We start from the raw sequence: 14,907 nt of genomic DNA on the forward strand, positions 1-14,907 counted from the left end.
ATATAGTCAAGAGGGGCCTGGGAAGTATGCTTACCTCTCTGATATGGGAGTTTCTTAGCCTTCCCTAATATGCATTCCTCACATGGCTTGATAGGCTCCTCATCAGCACCTGGGATGACTTCTCTTTTCACTAGTTCTTTTATACTCCATATGGCTGGGTGCCCCAGCATCATATGCATAGCTCGGTTGAATCTGCCTTGACAACATTTGTTTGATCACTGATTTTAACTGCTGATCCACAAAGGTAATACAGACTCCCATTTTTCCTGCCCTTCATGACCACAACTCCATTTCTTTTCACCTCCATGATTCCATCAGATGAGTGAAAGGAGCAGCCCTTTCTTTCCAACATTTTTAGAGATATTAGATTTCTTTTCACCTTGGGGATATATCTCACATCGCTTAGAGTAGCAGAAGTATTATCATCCAATCTGAAACAGATCTTGCCAATCCCTTCTATCTGACACACTTGATTGTTTCCCAAGACCACCGACTCCTCAAATAGATCAAGTGTCAGACACATGTGCAGGCTGCAACCAGAGTCTAAAATCTAAGGTTCTCCACAAGCCCTCTCCATAACATTTAAAGCAAGTGTAATTTCCTGTTCTTCAATGCAATCAGAGCTAGGTTTGGGATAAGGCGTTCAGCAAAAGAATTGCCTTGTCTTCATCATCGATCTTGACGTCAATGTTCTCAAGATCGTCTAAAGCCTTACTGAAATCTTCCAATTGCTCCTGAATGTTCCTCTCCTCTGGAAACCGATAAACATACAATCGCTGCTTCATAAAGAGCCGATTCGCAAGCAATTTTGTCATGTACAGCTCTTCGCATTTCTCAAAGATTCCCAACGCCGTGGTCTCCTTCGACACCTCTCAGAGGACCTTGTCACCGAGACTCAACACCACAACACTGTGTGCTTTAGCAAGAACATCCGCTCACTTAGCATTGGCTTTCTCGTCTAGCACCACCGTCGGATCATCCTTATTCAACGCCTCCGCCAACCCTTGTTGAATCAACATCGCTCGGACCTTCATCCTCCATAGAATGAAATCGTTATTGCCGGTAAATTTTTCGGCCTCGAATCTTGAAGCCATCACTCTCGATCTAAAGCTCAATCAATCTCAATAACAGGTCGCCACCTCCGCCGTTCCCACAGACGGCGCCACTTGTTGGATTATTGATCGGAGATGACAAAGAATGGAGGAAGAAGAAGATGTGTAATTCGCGAGACGAAAATCGTGTGTATTGAAATCAAATTGGGAAAGTCACGATTACAATGAATGAGCCCTAATTTCCCTTATTCCCCCTTTTAGCTAGAACAGATAGATCCTACGGCTAGGATTCAAACAACATCTAATGGCTAGGAATCAATCATTTAACAATCACCTAATTGCACACATAATTTCAGCTAAGCAATTAACTCTAACATAGTTTATTTACATTGTAGAATTCGACCAATTGTGAAACAAGTAAGTTCTCTAGCCGTTGTTTCTATATTCTCAATGAGAAATGTCTACTATGAATAACTAAATACCTAATAGCCGGGTCACTAGCACGCCACACGAGTGGCCATCACCGCCCCCATTGGTTTACTCAGGGAATGATGCGTGAAGGATCACACCCGCCTCCCACACGCATTCTTTATTTATCTCATCTTGTTGGAACGGGTGCCTAGCTTGCATTATGGAAGCTCCGAGAGCAACAATGACAAAGAAAAAGATTAATAAAGATATAAAACTTGTTTAAATAGAATTTGATTTATCGTGGGTGTGAACCACAATTGAAGTCTTGTAGGGGAATGTTGGGCCGGACCGCACAGGACTTGATTCGTCCTCTAATAGGTTATGGGCCTTAATAATATAGCATATTTAAAACTAAATCTGTTCAGTGATTATAGAATTCAATCGAGGCCCATTACCCACAAATTTATAACACAATTACACAAACTGATTTATTTAAATGCATTAGTAAAGATGAAGGCATATATGGCCGTAGACTTATTGATTATTTTCTTATATTCTTATTCGATTCCTAGGCCCTAGCAAATAATAAATGTAAAAATAAATAAATTAACACATATCTATTCAAACGAATTGCAGATGCGTCGACGCAGTTTGCATGCATGCTTGCAATTCACGTATAAGAAGATGTGATTCTTTCATTTTCCAAAAACAGTATATACCTAAAATTTCAGTAAAAAAAAGCCTAATCATGTGCGAGAGTTTAAGTGTCAAATCTCCTTTATTCTTTAATTTGTATTCTTTCCTTTTTGACAATCATGGATATTACTAACGTGGCATCATTCGGCCAACACAAAAAAGCCACGGACAAACTCATGATTAATTTCCAATCTGTCAACCAATAGAAATGGGTGAATTTATGCGGTTATAATAATTAAACAACCTTTTCCTTTTGCAACTTAAAAGTGGCAATGCAAAATATTATTATCCACCAAACACTCCCCTCCAACAACTCCAAAGATATTGCAATACAAAGTACTCAATCCTAACAAAATTTTACCCAAATGCAAAAAGTGATAGAGATATGTTAGAAAATGGTTGAAACAAGTAAGCATATGAGTGCAAAGTGCCCCAAAACAAACTGTCTGCCCCTCTCCCACCCCCACTCAACCCCCACCTTACCATCTAAATGCTACACCTTGCCAAGAATTGGAACATTGTAGAGTTTGTAGTGTGATTGAGAAAGATAAGGTTATAAATTTGAGAGATAATGAAATGTAGTAATAATGTTTGAGGCCATTATTAGTGTAACTACAATGATTAATAATGAAAGTTATACTTACTAAAAGATTAGATAGCTATGTATGAAATGGAAAAGATGCTAGCAAAGAATGAATTAGAGTTTCTCTCTCTTTGGCGGTGGTGGTGTTTTTGTCATTTGTGATGTGGTGGCATTGCAATTGACCTACATTTGGATTCAACTATATTATGGATCAATCCCTTGTTTATTGTCATTTTTGGCACTATATCCAAGTCAAAAAGAGCATATATAAACCGCGTACCCCAATAGGGACAGTATTTATGTGATTTGTGATATAAAGTAATAAAATACAAGAACGATGATTTAAGAAGATTATAAAAATATTATTGATAAAAAGTTGTACGATTTACTAGAATGTTTAAAATAAAAGTGGGTATGTAATATGTTTGTGCTGATCGGAAAAGAATATACATATATTTGACTTGTTCATATGTGTAAAGGTAAGCAATGCATCACACGCATGTATTTATTGTGTCATACCTATAGAATTAAATGATAAGTGACAGCCTATATATATACAAGTGCTGAAAAAACTTCTCTATAAACATATACCCCTTATCATGTAAATTATGTATTATCTACTAGTAAAAGAAATAAAATTCCTATGAAGTACTCCCTTATATTAATCTAAAATAAAAAAGTGAGACTATATATTTCTCCATTCAATTTGAAGACGGAAGCCTATATATTTTTAAGATGGAAGCCTATATATTTTTTACACTACTCACGGAGAAGAAAAACTAATTAGTAATACTCCCTTTACATAGTTTGGTAGAAAACATAAATAACAAAATACGATAAGACTACACATTTTGGATCAATTTTTTGTCATACAATTCTAAACTAAACGAACTATCTACCCTATTAACCTGATATTTAAACTAATTTATTATGTATATGAATTGATCTAGTAATTAAATGATTAGTGTCTGACATCAAAGATTTTAAGATTACCTTCACCTTAAATTATCTTTAAATTTTTATTTATTTATTTATTTATAAAATAAGTTCCGGTGATTAATAAAATACTCCCTCCATCTCATTCAAGATGTAATATTTATTTTCTATATTTGAAAATGAATCTTTCTCTCTCTTTGTTAATATATTCAAATACTTTTTTTTCTCTATTTATTATACCTAACAACTTCTCTTAAAATATAATACGATTCAAGAATGTATACCTCTTGAATGGGACAGAGTGAGCATAGAAGGGGCCGTTATCCACTTGATGGAGCCAATAGGATAATTAGAGACATGGATGCTGTGATTCCGCCACCGCCCCAGTGTCTAAGCATGCTCATCTCCACCATCCTATATAAAGGAACATTTTTATATATGTGTGGTTCAAATATAACACCTTGCTTTCACCATTATTTTAAATATAAATCTTGTACATCAATTCAATACATCTATTTCAATTAAAGCAGTAGAAAGTGCTTTGAGTATTATCAATAAATCTACGCATTCTAGTATATTATTTAGTAGGACTACTACATAATATCACTGCTTTATATAAAATAAACCTTATAATATGTTGAAGTAGCTTTAGTCAAAAACTAATCCGGATGAACTTTTTTCCTTATCATGTGGTTAGCTAGGTTGAGATTAGACAATATCGTTATTATTTATCTGTATTTCCAAAAAAGGAGTATATAAAAAATGGAAAATAGAAAATTAATAAGCCAATTTGCCGTCCTCTACATACCTAATTTTCCTTTTTTAGTGTATGGACCTATGGTATAAATGTAGTATATTTGCCAACCTCAACTATGCGCCTCTTTCACTTTATTATACCTATTCAAATACAATCATTAATAAGCAAATAGGATACATTTTTCTTGGATCCATCACAGAGTTCCACTACATTTTTGCCGTTGTCAAAATCGACTGTGATCTGACGGCCTTTTATCCTAAATATTTTATTGCTGTTCATAATTAGTTTTCTATTCTCGGCCCCAAAGCATTCCAATAGATATAATTTTAAATAAGAGTATAATTTAAATTAAAAAAAGTATGTGTGATTTAAAATTTTCAGTTACTTTAGGAGAGAAAATTTATTTTGTCGGGTTGTGAGGAAATTGATTTGATAACAGCGTGATTTTTGTATGAATGAGATTGAGTAATAAGTTATCATAGTAGTATTAATTAAGGGCCTAAAATGACTCAAATATTTGAATTCTACTCTCTCCCGTCCCACTCAAATATTTGAATTCTACTCTCTCCGTCCCGATTAAGAGTCACATTTTTCAATTTTGATCCGTCCCCAATTAAGAGTCACACTTCATTTTTACCATAAATAGTAAGTAGGTCTCACATTCCACTAACTCAATTCACTCACATTTTATTATAAAACCAATATAAAAAAATGGGTCTCACATTCCACTAATTTTTTCAACCAGTTTTTCTTTACGTTTCTTAAAACTCGTGTCCGGTCAAAGTTTGACTCTTAATCGGGGACGGAGGGAGTATATTACTATTTAATTTTAATTATGTATATAATATTTTTTAAATTAAAAGTGAATTTAAGACAAATTTGTTGAAATCCTTATTGTATTTAGTAATATATTAAATGCTGAAATTAAAAAATAATAGTAATTTTTTGTGAGGAAACATAATAATATTATTGGGAAACATGGTATTATTTGTTATTAAACATGATATTGTTTATTAATAAAATGATAATTTGAAAGCATGAATGATATGGTGATATTTGAAAATGATTTATACATATATATCATTAGATTATCTCTCTTTTTCTATAAAAAATTATATATACATGTGGAATAAATATATAACGAACAAGAAATAATGAGGTTATGACTTAATGTGAATTATATGGAAATCGACTAATATTTTGTTTAATAGTAGTAACTCTAGTGATGGTGCACTCTGCGAAAGATGATATTGTTTGTGGGAAAACATGAGCACTTTTTTTGTGGTGAAAAATGATACTTGTTAGTCGGAAATACGATAGTTTGTGGCCTGAAAAACATTAGACATTTAATAATATACTAGTATATCATTTTCAATTTGATGCAATATCATTATTGATGAACACCAGTACCATGTGAATGCGCCGATTTTTTTATTTTTTATTTTTTGCAACATTCATAAAATTGGACGATTTTATCCTTTTGTTCGGTTTGAAAATTTATATCTCATGATTGAATATGTATTATCTTTAATTTATGAGATTAAATAAATAAATAATTATATAATAATAAATTATGACTATCTCATCTATAACTAAAATAATCCTACTTACGATTTAATTTCAAAGATAATCATATAATAAACAAGTTATCAGAATCAAGATTACCTCAGTGATATTATAATAAATTTGTAACGAATGCCAGTTTTGTTGAACCACAGATTTCCATCTTTATATTCATTGGTTGGAATAAATGCCTTACCTTAAACAACTCTCTCTCAATATATATAAGAAATTCATTGATCATTACTTTATTATATACGTATGTGAAATAAATGTCACTGTTATACATAATCTACGATTCAAAATATTAAAATATATAGATTTGAAACAAGTAATCAGGAACAATTAGCCCTCACTTGATTTATGGTTTCGATCCTTATTTGTTGAAAATGATGATGTTTGAATTAACATTAGTTTTATTCCCGTGACTATTTAATTCTATTCATATTATATTATTCCAACGATAGCAGTGGTACTAATAATAAAAATAACAATGTAGGTTTAAAAGGTCAAATAATGTATGTAGAATTGAAGAAGCTATATACAATTGTAATTTTTCCATCTATATATGTGGTATACGCGGAGATGTTAATGAACATATTAAATTTGTATATCCGATGGTTTACACGGAAATTGGACCTAACTATAATGCTAAAATAACGTTTTATCTGTCGTTCTTAAATTTTGCTTAGTTTAATTAATAATTGCGGCAAAATGAGGTGAAGCCCCTCAATTGATGACATAAACATCTTATCCAACTTGTTTTTATGCCATCAGAATATGTATCACAAACCATATTGGTGTACCAAGCAAGCTAGTCTTTTTTTGTGTGGAAAAATTCTTATTGTAGTTAGTTTGTGCATGGCAAAAAAGTCGTGCAGATTAAGCTATGTTTACATGCAAAACAAATTTCTACTATGATATGACCTGAAGTCTTTAGCTCAACAAGAGGTAAAAAAGTAAACCGACTAGGATTAATTAAAATCACGAAGTTTGATCAAATTCTAGTCCTTTTACCTTTCAAAATTTGAATTGCAAATCATAAGGTTATAAAAATTCTTAATTGTCCCATTTGACCAAATTTATACTAGCTAATTTTAGTTTCTTAAGCTCAACATGACGTCATTCAGTCATCTACGTTGGCACACTAATACATAGATACACCGCTATTCATTTCTAACGCTAAAATTTTACATTTGTGTTTAGAATTGAATTTGCCCCTGAATAAATTATCAAAAGAAGGTTGAGAAAATTTTGAAACTTTGTTATTTGTAATTTCAATTTTAAAAAGTTATGACAAATCATAATTTGATTAAATTTCATTATTTTATAAAAAATTATTTCAATTTACTAAGCTAAATTAAACAACTCAAGCTTTAACTGAATATAGGTGCTCAGCAAGTCAAGTTATCGACTGATATTCAAATCAACCAATAATTAATTTTGAATATACATGTACAAGGTTTATCCAAATACTTCCAAATTTTATTTAGTTCATTTGATGACCCTGGACTGTCATTAAATTTATAAAGGAAAATCTCAATTTGACATTCGTCAATTATGAATTAAGGAATCTATCAGCAGTGCAAACATAGAGTCACATTTTCACACTGAGGGCCACATTTTCTCAAGCCAAGTGGTTTACTTAAATATTATTGGTTCTCAACTCCTTTTTTGACTTTACCGTGTTAACATCAATTTTGTTTATCCCCTGTTTATGATACATAAGAATTAAGAACATGGTCTTATTTCTCACACACAAAAAAACACCGGGTCTTAGTTAATAGGGCCCACATTTATCTTCTCCCTCAATCTTTTGGCAGATTGGTTAGAAATGCAGCTGATTTAAGAGCTACTAGTTTCGTTTCGGAACTGCCGGTTATGGCCATAAGAAAAATATAACAAGCAATTTTTGTTGTTGTTTCCTTTTGATCAAAATCGCCTTTCATCGTTGTTTATGTTTTAAAAAAAAATCTTGAACCAATATGTGGTTACTATTCCATTCGTGAGAGATAATTACGATTTAAAACTAGAACTGTTGATATAATTTAAGATAGAATTGATGGTTAAGGTTTAACAATGCACCAATAACATTGATTTCTCATCTTGAGAGTATTTGAGTCATATTTTGGAGTAAACAATAATGATTATAGAATTACAAAGAAATCGCATAAGAAAGGTAAATCCATCACATTTAAGGTTTTCCTAATTTGATTGCTTTGTGGGCTGCATAAAATGGAGGAGATTCAAGAGTATCATCACTAAGTTCTATGATTGCTTTACAGTTAGAAAGAAACTCAACGACAATGCTGTAAGCTTTATCTGCTAGAGCTACTTTGGGACTTCGTATCATCGACAATCAACTGATTGAGTCACTACTATTCTTACTCTCACCCACGGACCACTAAGATGATGACTTGATTTATTCGGTCTCAAGGAAGTCTCAATTCATAAAAATACAAACAAGGCCCGAGCTAGCTTATAGCTAGCATGGGCAAATGCCGTACCTCAAATTTCATCACACATGTATAAATTATACATAATAAAAATCTGTTTTAATTTCTCACTAATTGTCCCTCTTAAAACTCTTAAATTTTGCCTATGTATATTTTTTACCCTTTCCAAATAAATTTCTGGCTCCATCTCTGAATATAAATGTGATGAGAATTGGGTTCAAAACAGTTATACTCTTATCACTTTTGATTGAGTCCACAATCTACAAAAGTGCATTTCACACATCAAAAGAAGGTTTGATAGGATATTTTCATGAACATGGACGAACAATTGAAGAATCTCGGTTACATGCTAAGTGTATTTAGAGCATCCACAATAGGAGGACATTTTCTCCTGGACACTTTTCTTTTTTTGTCCATAGCCATTTCTGATTTGTCCACGGCCACAAGAAAAAGTTTCCGCAACAATAGTGGGCACTTTTGTTAGCCACATTTCATTTTATTTTTATTCTTTGTATATTTTAATTCAATTAGAATTAAAATTATCGGACTAAAAATTATTAGAAAACGAGATAATAATAAAATTAAAAAAAACGATGAGACCAAATATTCGTTGTATTAATGGATACCGGAAAATTGTCCAACAAACATTTTATAAAAAAAAAATATCACCATCTACTCGGTGGCGGAGTCGGAATCCTCCACAAACAAATAAAATTGGTGGGATATTTATAAAAATAAGCAAAAAAACAATTAAAAATTTGAAATTGGAAAAAAAAAAATTGGAAATCGGCGACCGCCGCAGCGGTTTCGCCGTGCAATAGATAGCCGCCGCGGCCGCCGCGTTTCTCTCTCCTCCGGCTCGTCCTCGGCGCATTCGGGGCGAAAGCCCTTCTGCTCCAACAAAGCCGTCCGCCTCCGGGGATGCCGCTTCCACCACAATAGACAGCCGCGGCTTAGCCGCAGTCGGGGCGGCGCCTATTGTGGATGCTCTTAGATCCTAATTGATGGGTCGATCTTCTTGTTTCACGTGTAGAAGTCTGATGTGCAATCCAATCTACACATTTTTATTTCACATCAATTTAATAATAATAATAATAATAATAATAATAATAATGTATTTTCTATATATTCTAAGTTCTCCTAAAGCGCGCACTTATACGGACATGTATTTGCTAACTGCTTGAAAAGTGCTCGATAAATTGTGGTCGCGCTTATTTATGATGTAAATTTGATGTCAAGTTTGTCAACTAACAATTGTGTTGATTTGGTCTAAAATTCATTAACAATTCATCCACATTATCCCTGTCGGCAACACTCGATACTGCCATTCACACACGTGTCCAGACCTGTATTAACTCCTATAATATTGGATCTATGTACTTGTAATCTGGGAGGTTGAACTTCAAAAATCTTGTTCCAGATTAATTCGTAACTTGGACACGAGATAGAATTTTTATTTAATTATCTAATCTTCTAATTTGAAAGGGAGAGTTTCACTTACTCCTATTAAATTACTTATCGAACAGCTCACAGCCTCACACACCACTTGTGGAAAAATAGTATAGTTAGATCTGTTTTATTTCCAATAATCCCATGTTTCTTATGGCCAATAAACTAATACTATAATTAAATTACGAATGAAGTTATGCGCAATAGTAGTTAATGTATCAAAAGGTTCTCAAAGTAGTATTTGTTTGGAAAAGAGTATCACACAATTTTTATATCAAAATAGTTACCAAACTTTCATTTTCTTTCAAATAAGATATTTATCTCGTTTTCACCCTTGCAAATAAATATCTTTAATATATTTCTTCTGCAATATAATTATCTAATTGATCTCAAACAAATAAAATTATTTTAACTATATACATTCAACAAAATACTATATAATATTGGTTTCCCAAAAAAGGAAAATATATAGAATATTGTACATATCTACTCTGATGAAGTATACTTACTAGTAATATAGTGGGATGATCATATTATATAATACTATGACTTTTGTACTCATTTTTTAATACTCCCTCCGTTACCAAAATAGTTGATTCATTTTATTTTGAGTTATTCTAAGTTAGTTGATCTATTTATTTTTTGAAAATTTTGTCATCTATCATAATTTAACATCTCTCTTACTTTATTTCCCCACTTACTTTACTCTTTTCACTTTAATCTTTAACACATCAATTTTTTAAATCTCGTGTCCAAAAAGAATGTCTAAACTATCATCAAACGGAGGGATATATTAATAGACGAAAATTCAAAAATTAAAAATATTCCTAATATTTTTATAGGAAAACATATTCATAATATTAAAGTGTATATATACAGTAAATAAAAATATTATATTTATTCATTTGAGATGAAAAAGTTAAATTGTAAATGAGAATTAATTTTATGTTAATAGTTAATACAGTTTTTTTTTTGCTTATTATCGTTATTGACAAAGACAATATGTTAATAGCCTCTTAAGAAATTAAACCCAAAAAATATCAGCTATTACTAGATTAATAGTAATCATAATAACACTCATATATGTGCATATAATAATTTTGATATTTAACGACGTCTGCACCTGTGTTTGTACAATGAATAATATTATGATGAGAATTTAGAGGATCAATTGATTTATGTAGATTTGCATGTATATGTGAAGTATACCTAGCTTTGCTATTCACTCAAAGAAATGAAGAAGTAAAGTTGATTTGTTAATTACTTCACTGCAGCTGCATTTTCTTATCTTTTAATCTTCGGTTATGAGTTAATCTTGGACAGATTTTGCTTTGGACATAAGGATGTGGGTCCATTTTAGAGTGCGAGTAAAATAATGTTAGCCTACAAGATAATAATGACAATGATTTTGCTGCTTTGCGTGCCCATATATAAATATTGTATGTGTGTTCGAATATATATAATATTGTAATATGATGTTTAATTAAACTTACACAATATTAAATATTACCCTTTTCCGCCAAGTGCTTTTTCTATGGACATTGAACACACAACTAAGTTAAATTCAGAATTAATTGAATTTCGTCACATTTTTAATATACATATGTATACACGTCGGAGCGAAGGAAACTACATTTCAAATAAAGTTACTTAAAATAAATAAAGCGAAAAATCACACACTTTATGGTGAAAACGTTTTTCATGCTTACACATTAAACTTATGCAGTCAAAATCCAATATGAACTATTTACCTTAGATATCAAGCTAAGTTATTATACAAACATGTCAAATGTTAAGAACTACATAGATTTGAAACATAACAATTAAAAAAAAAATCCCATATAATTTAGGAGTTTAAATTAGTTGAGTATGAGATATCTATTGCTTGAAATTTAAGTAATGGAATGGTATGTTGATGTGGAGCTTTCGGAGGTTGACATGAACACGACAGAGGTTGGGTTATATATGACTTATAATTTCACCATGAATTTTAAACATTACTATTATTTAAAAAAATACAAAACCGTGTCATTTGTTTAGGGGAGTGCTGAAATTTCTTTTCTTTTATTTTTTTTTATAATTAATTTAGGGGTGGACCTTTGCTGTCTGAAGTTTGTGTTATATATATAAGTAGGCAGTGTGGTGGTGATCAATTAGTTTCCAGTCTCATCAATCAATATTAATTCTTCCTGCTGCATTGTAACAAATATTGTGCTTCAAAATCAAGTCATATCAAGCTAGGACTATGGGAAGACAGCCTTGCTGTGACAAAGTTGGTCTGAAGAAAGGGCCGTGGACCGCCGAGGAAGATAGAAAACTCATCAATTTTATCATTACCAATGGCCAATGTTGCTGGAGAGCTGTCCCTAAACTTGCAGGTTCTTTTTTCTTCTATTCGTCATATTTGTTACAACCGATTAATTAATTAATTTATTTTCCATACCAAACTGGCCTCGCCTCGCCTCGCCTCGTCTTAGAAGGGAAGGGTTTTAATTTGTGTGTGTGATGGTGCAGGGCTGCTGAGATGTGGTAAGAGTTGTAGATTGAGATGGACTAATTATCTGAGACCAGATGTGAAAAGAGGGTTACTTTCTGAATATGAAGAGAAGATGGTTATTGATCTTCATGCCCAGCTTGGAAACAGGTCTTTTACTTCATCAATTTTTATTTTTTTCCAATCATAATTTCACCTACTCCAAAGTGTTTAATAGCCAATTAGAAGCAGTTGAATTCTGTCATAAAACATATATTCAACTTCTTAGTCTACTGATGTAATACAATATTATTTACAACAATTCATTACCAAAGTGTGTGGCAGACATTTGATGAATACAAATCCACCATCATTTTGCCACTTTAGTGCTTGACAAAGCCAATTTGCCAGCCAAAATCTCTCCTTCAATTTAAATATTTAATCTGAAAAATAAATGTGCAGATGGTCCAAGATTGCTTCTCATCTCCCGGGGAGAACGGACAACGAGATCAAGAATCACTGGAACACTCACGTTAAAAAGAAGTTGCGGAAAATGGGAATCGACCCCCTCACCCACAAGCCTCTGCCACCACCCGAATCCGAAAAGCCGCCTCCCGAGGAAGCAAACAAAGTTGAAGAAGTGATCAATCCGGCCGAGTCAGCGAGCAACGAGGGAAAAGAAATCGTCGACAATTCCAAATCCGACCCCACGGAAATAGTCAACAACGATTTCTGCATAGACGAAATTCCGGTTATAGAGCCGCATGAGATTTTACTCTCGTGCGACGAGCCCACACCTTCTTCTTCTTCCTCTTCCTCGTCCTCATCCTCATCTTCGTCGTACTCGCCCACAAACGTGCTGGAAGAGCTGCATTTCTTGCCGAGTTTCGACAGCGAGATCATGATGGACAGCATGTGGTCCGATGATTTCAGCGGTTTGGATTTGCTGATTAATGATGGTGATCAGAGAGATTATGCAACCAGTTTTGAACCTTCTTTGCTACAATATCCAGTCATGGTGATGGATGAAGACTACTCATGGAATTTTTGAGCTCTCTTCCGTTCCTCTCTGTAAATTTGCTTACTCAATCCATTTTCTGTAATAAAGAACCATTAATTAAAATATTAAAATCCACTTTTGCTTCAAAATGTTACTTATGTGAAATGTACTTCACTTTTGAAAACGTGAAATAAATCCAATATAGTACTATTAATCTAGCATTCTTGATTTTTACGAGTAGATTTTGATTATATGGTTACATTCCATTTATGTGATCTCGAAATGTCTTTCTATGTTATGAAAAAGCATGTCCCGTTAAAAAATGTATGGATTACTTTGTGGTTACACAATGAATAATTATTGTTATTTTTGACTTCAATTACTGCATTGAGTATGTTCTATTTTAATTCTTTTATTATTTTGGATTCATTGTTAATTAATTAAAATTGAGAAAAATTGTTTAACTAGTTAATCTTGTGTTTTGTCAAAATTGGATAAAGCGTGTGTACATCAAATCCCCAAATGATACACTCATGTTCATTTGAGTAACTAGTTTCGTTTCTCTCTTTCTAGCTTATTTAATTTCTCCTTCTTTGTCCAATGTATCCATGTTTTCATTTTATTATAAGTTGTTCTCTCTCTCTATATATATAATATATATCATCATCCTATGTATCTCATGATTCAGATCCTCCATGTCCCACTCCCATCCACATACATTCATAATTATTTATTTTTAGTAATATTTATTACAAAATGAAAATTATTAATACGAGTATTTATTACTAAAAATATAATATTAAAAATACATATAGAATATTTATGGAATGAATAAATAATCCTATTAATCAATTATAGACTAGTTAAATAAATTCAATAACCCTGTTGGTTTTACTCAGCTATAATTAATGGAGTAGTAACAAAATTAACCTAAAAAACTGAAATTTGCACACAGAAAAGGGGATAAAAGATCATTAGTATATAAGCATTTTACTATTGCCCTCTTATTAATAGTTTTCCTATTTCTCATACATTGATTTAATTAAGATAGTATGAGTGATGCGCATTGATAACAATGAAAAGCAAGATGTAACATGTGTGTTCCCTAGCAAGCGATATTGTGTTTTTAATATTGTGATTTGTTTCTCTCAATTTCTGTACTACATTCATCTAACATCTCTCAAATTTCTAAAATTTCGAACTGAACCAATTCAATAATAACGTGGATAGCATACAATATTGGTTTTAACACTGGATAGCCCCTGTTTTTTTGTCATTTAGATGGCGTTTACTTTGTCTAGTTAATAAATAAAATTAAAAAAATTAGAATAATCAATATTTTCAAAAGTATTTAACGCGCTTTAGAAACCTTTACTAGTATGCATGTATAGATAGCATATTATTGACCATAATATTCATAATATTTCTTGAAACCATGAATTCTGGATTCTCTAACAAAGGATAACGATTTTTATTCATGGATCAGTGAAATTTTAATAAATGCGTTCGTTCAAGACGCCATACATAGGTTTTG

General features: G+C 32.1%; 1 protein-coding gene across 1 annotated transcript; it reads left to right on the forward strand.

Moving 5' to 3' along the window:
• The first annotated feature begins 12,015 nt into the window (after window positions 1–12,015).
• On the forward strand, window positions 12,016–13,752 carry LOC125211041 (transcription factor MYB20-like). Its single transcript, XM_048110720.1, has 3 exons — window positions 12,016–12,278; window positions 12,415–12,544; window positions 12,836–13,752. The coding sequence occupies exons 1-3, from the start codon at window positions 12,146–12,148 to the stop codon at window positions 13,422–13,424; spliced, it is 852 nt and encodes a 283-aa protein (XP_047966677.1). The 5' UTR covers window positions 12,016–12,145; the 3' UTR covers window positions 13,425–13,752.
• Window positions 13,753–14,907: the final 1,155 nt, after the last annotated feature.

This window comes from Salvia hispanica, chromosome 3 (genome assembly GCF_023119035.1).
Source record: "Salvia hispanica cultivar TCC Black 2014 chromosome 3, UniMelb_Shisp_WGS_1.0, whole genome shotgun sequence".
Lineage (NCBI taxonomy): Eukaryota > Viridiplantae > Streptophyta > Magnoliopsida > Lamiales > Lamiaceae > Salvia > Salvia hispanica.

Excerpts from the sequence above, each read along its gene's own strand:
- LOC125211041 (XM_048110720.1), top strand. The coding sequence starts at position 12,146 with ATGGGAAGACAGCCTTGCTGTGACAAAGTTGGTCTGAAGAAAGGGCCG. Across the intron at positions 12,279-12,414 it reads AGCTGTCCCTAAACTTGCAG|GGCTGCTGAGATGTGGTAAG; the intron begins GTTCTTTTTTCT and ends GTGATGGTGCAG. Across the intron at positions 12,545-12,835 it reads CATGCCCAGCTTGGAAACAG|ATGGTCCAAGATTGCTTCTC; the intron begins GTCTTTTACTTC and ends ATAAATGTGCAG.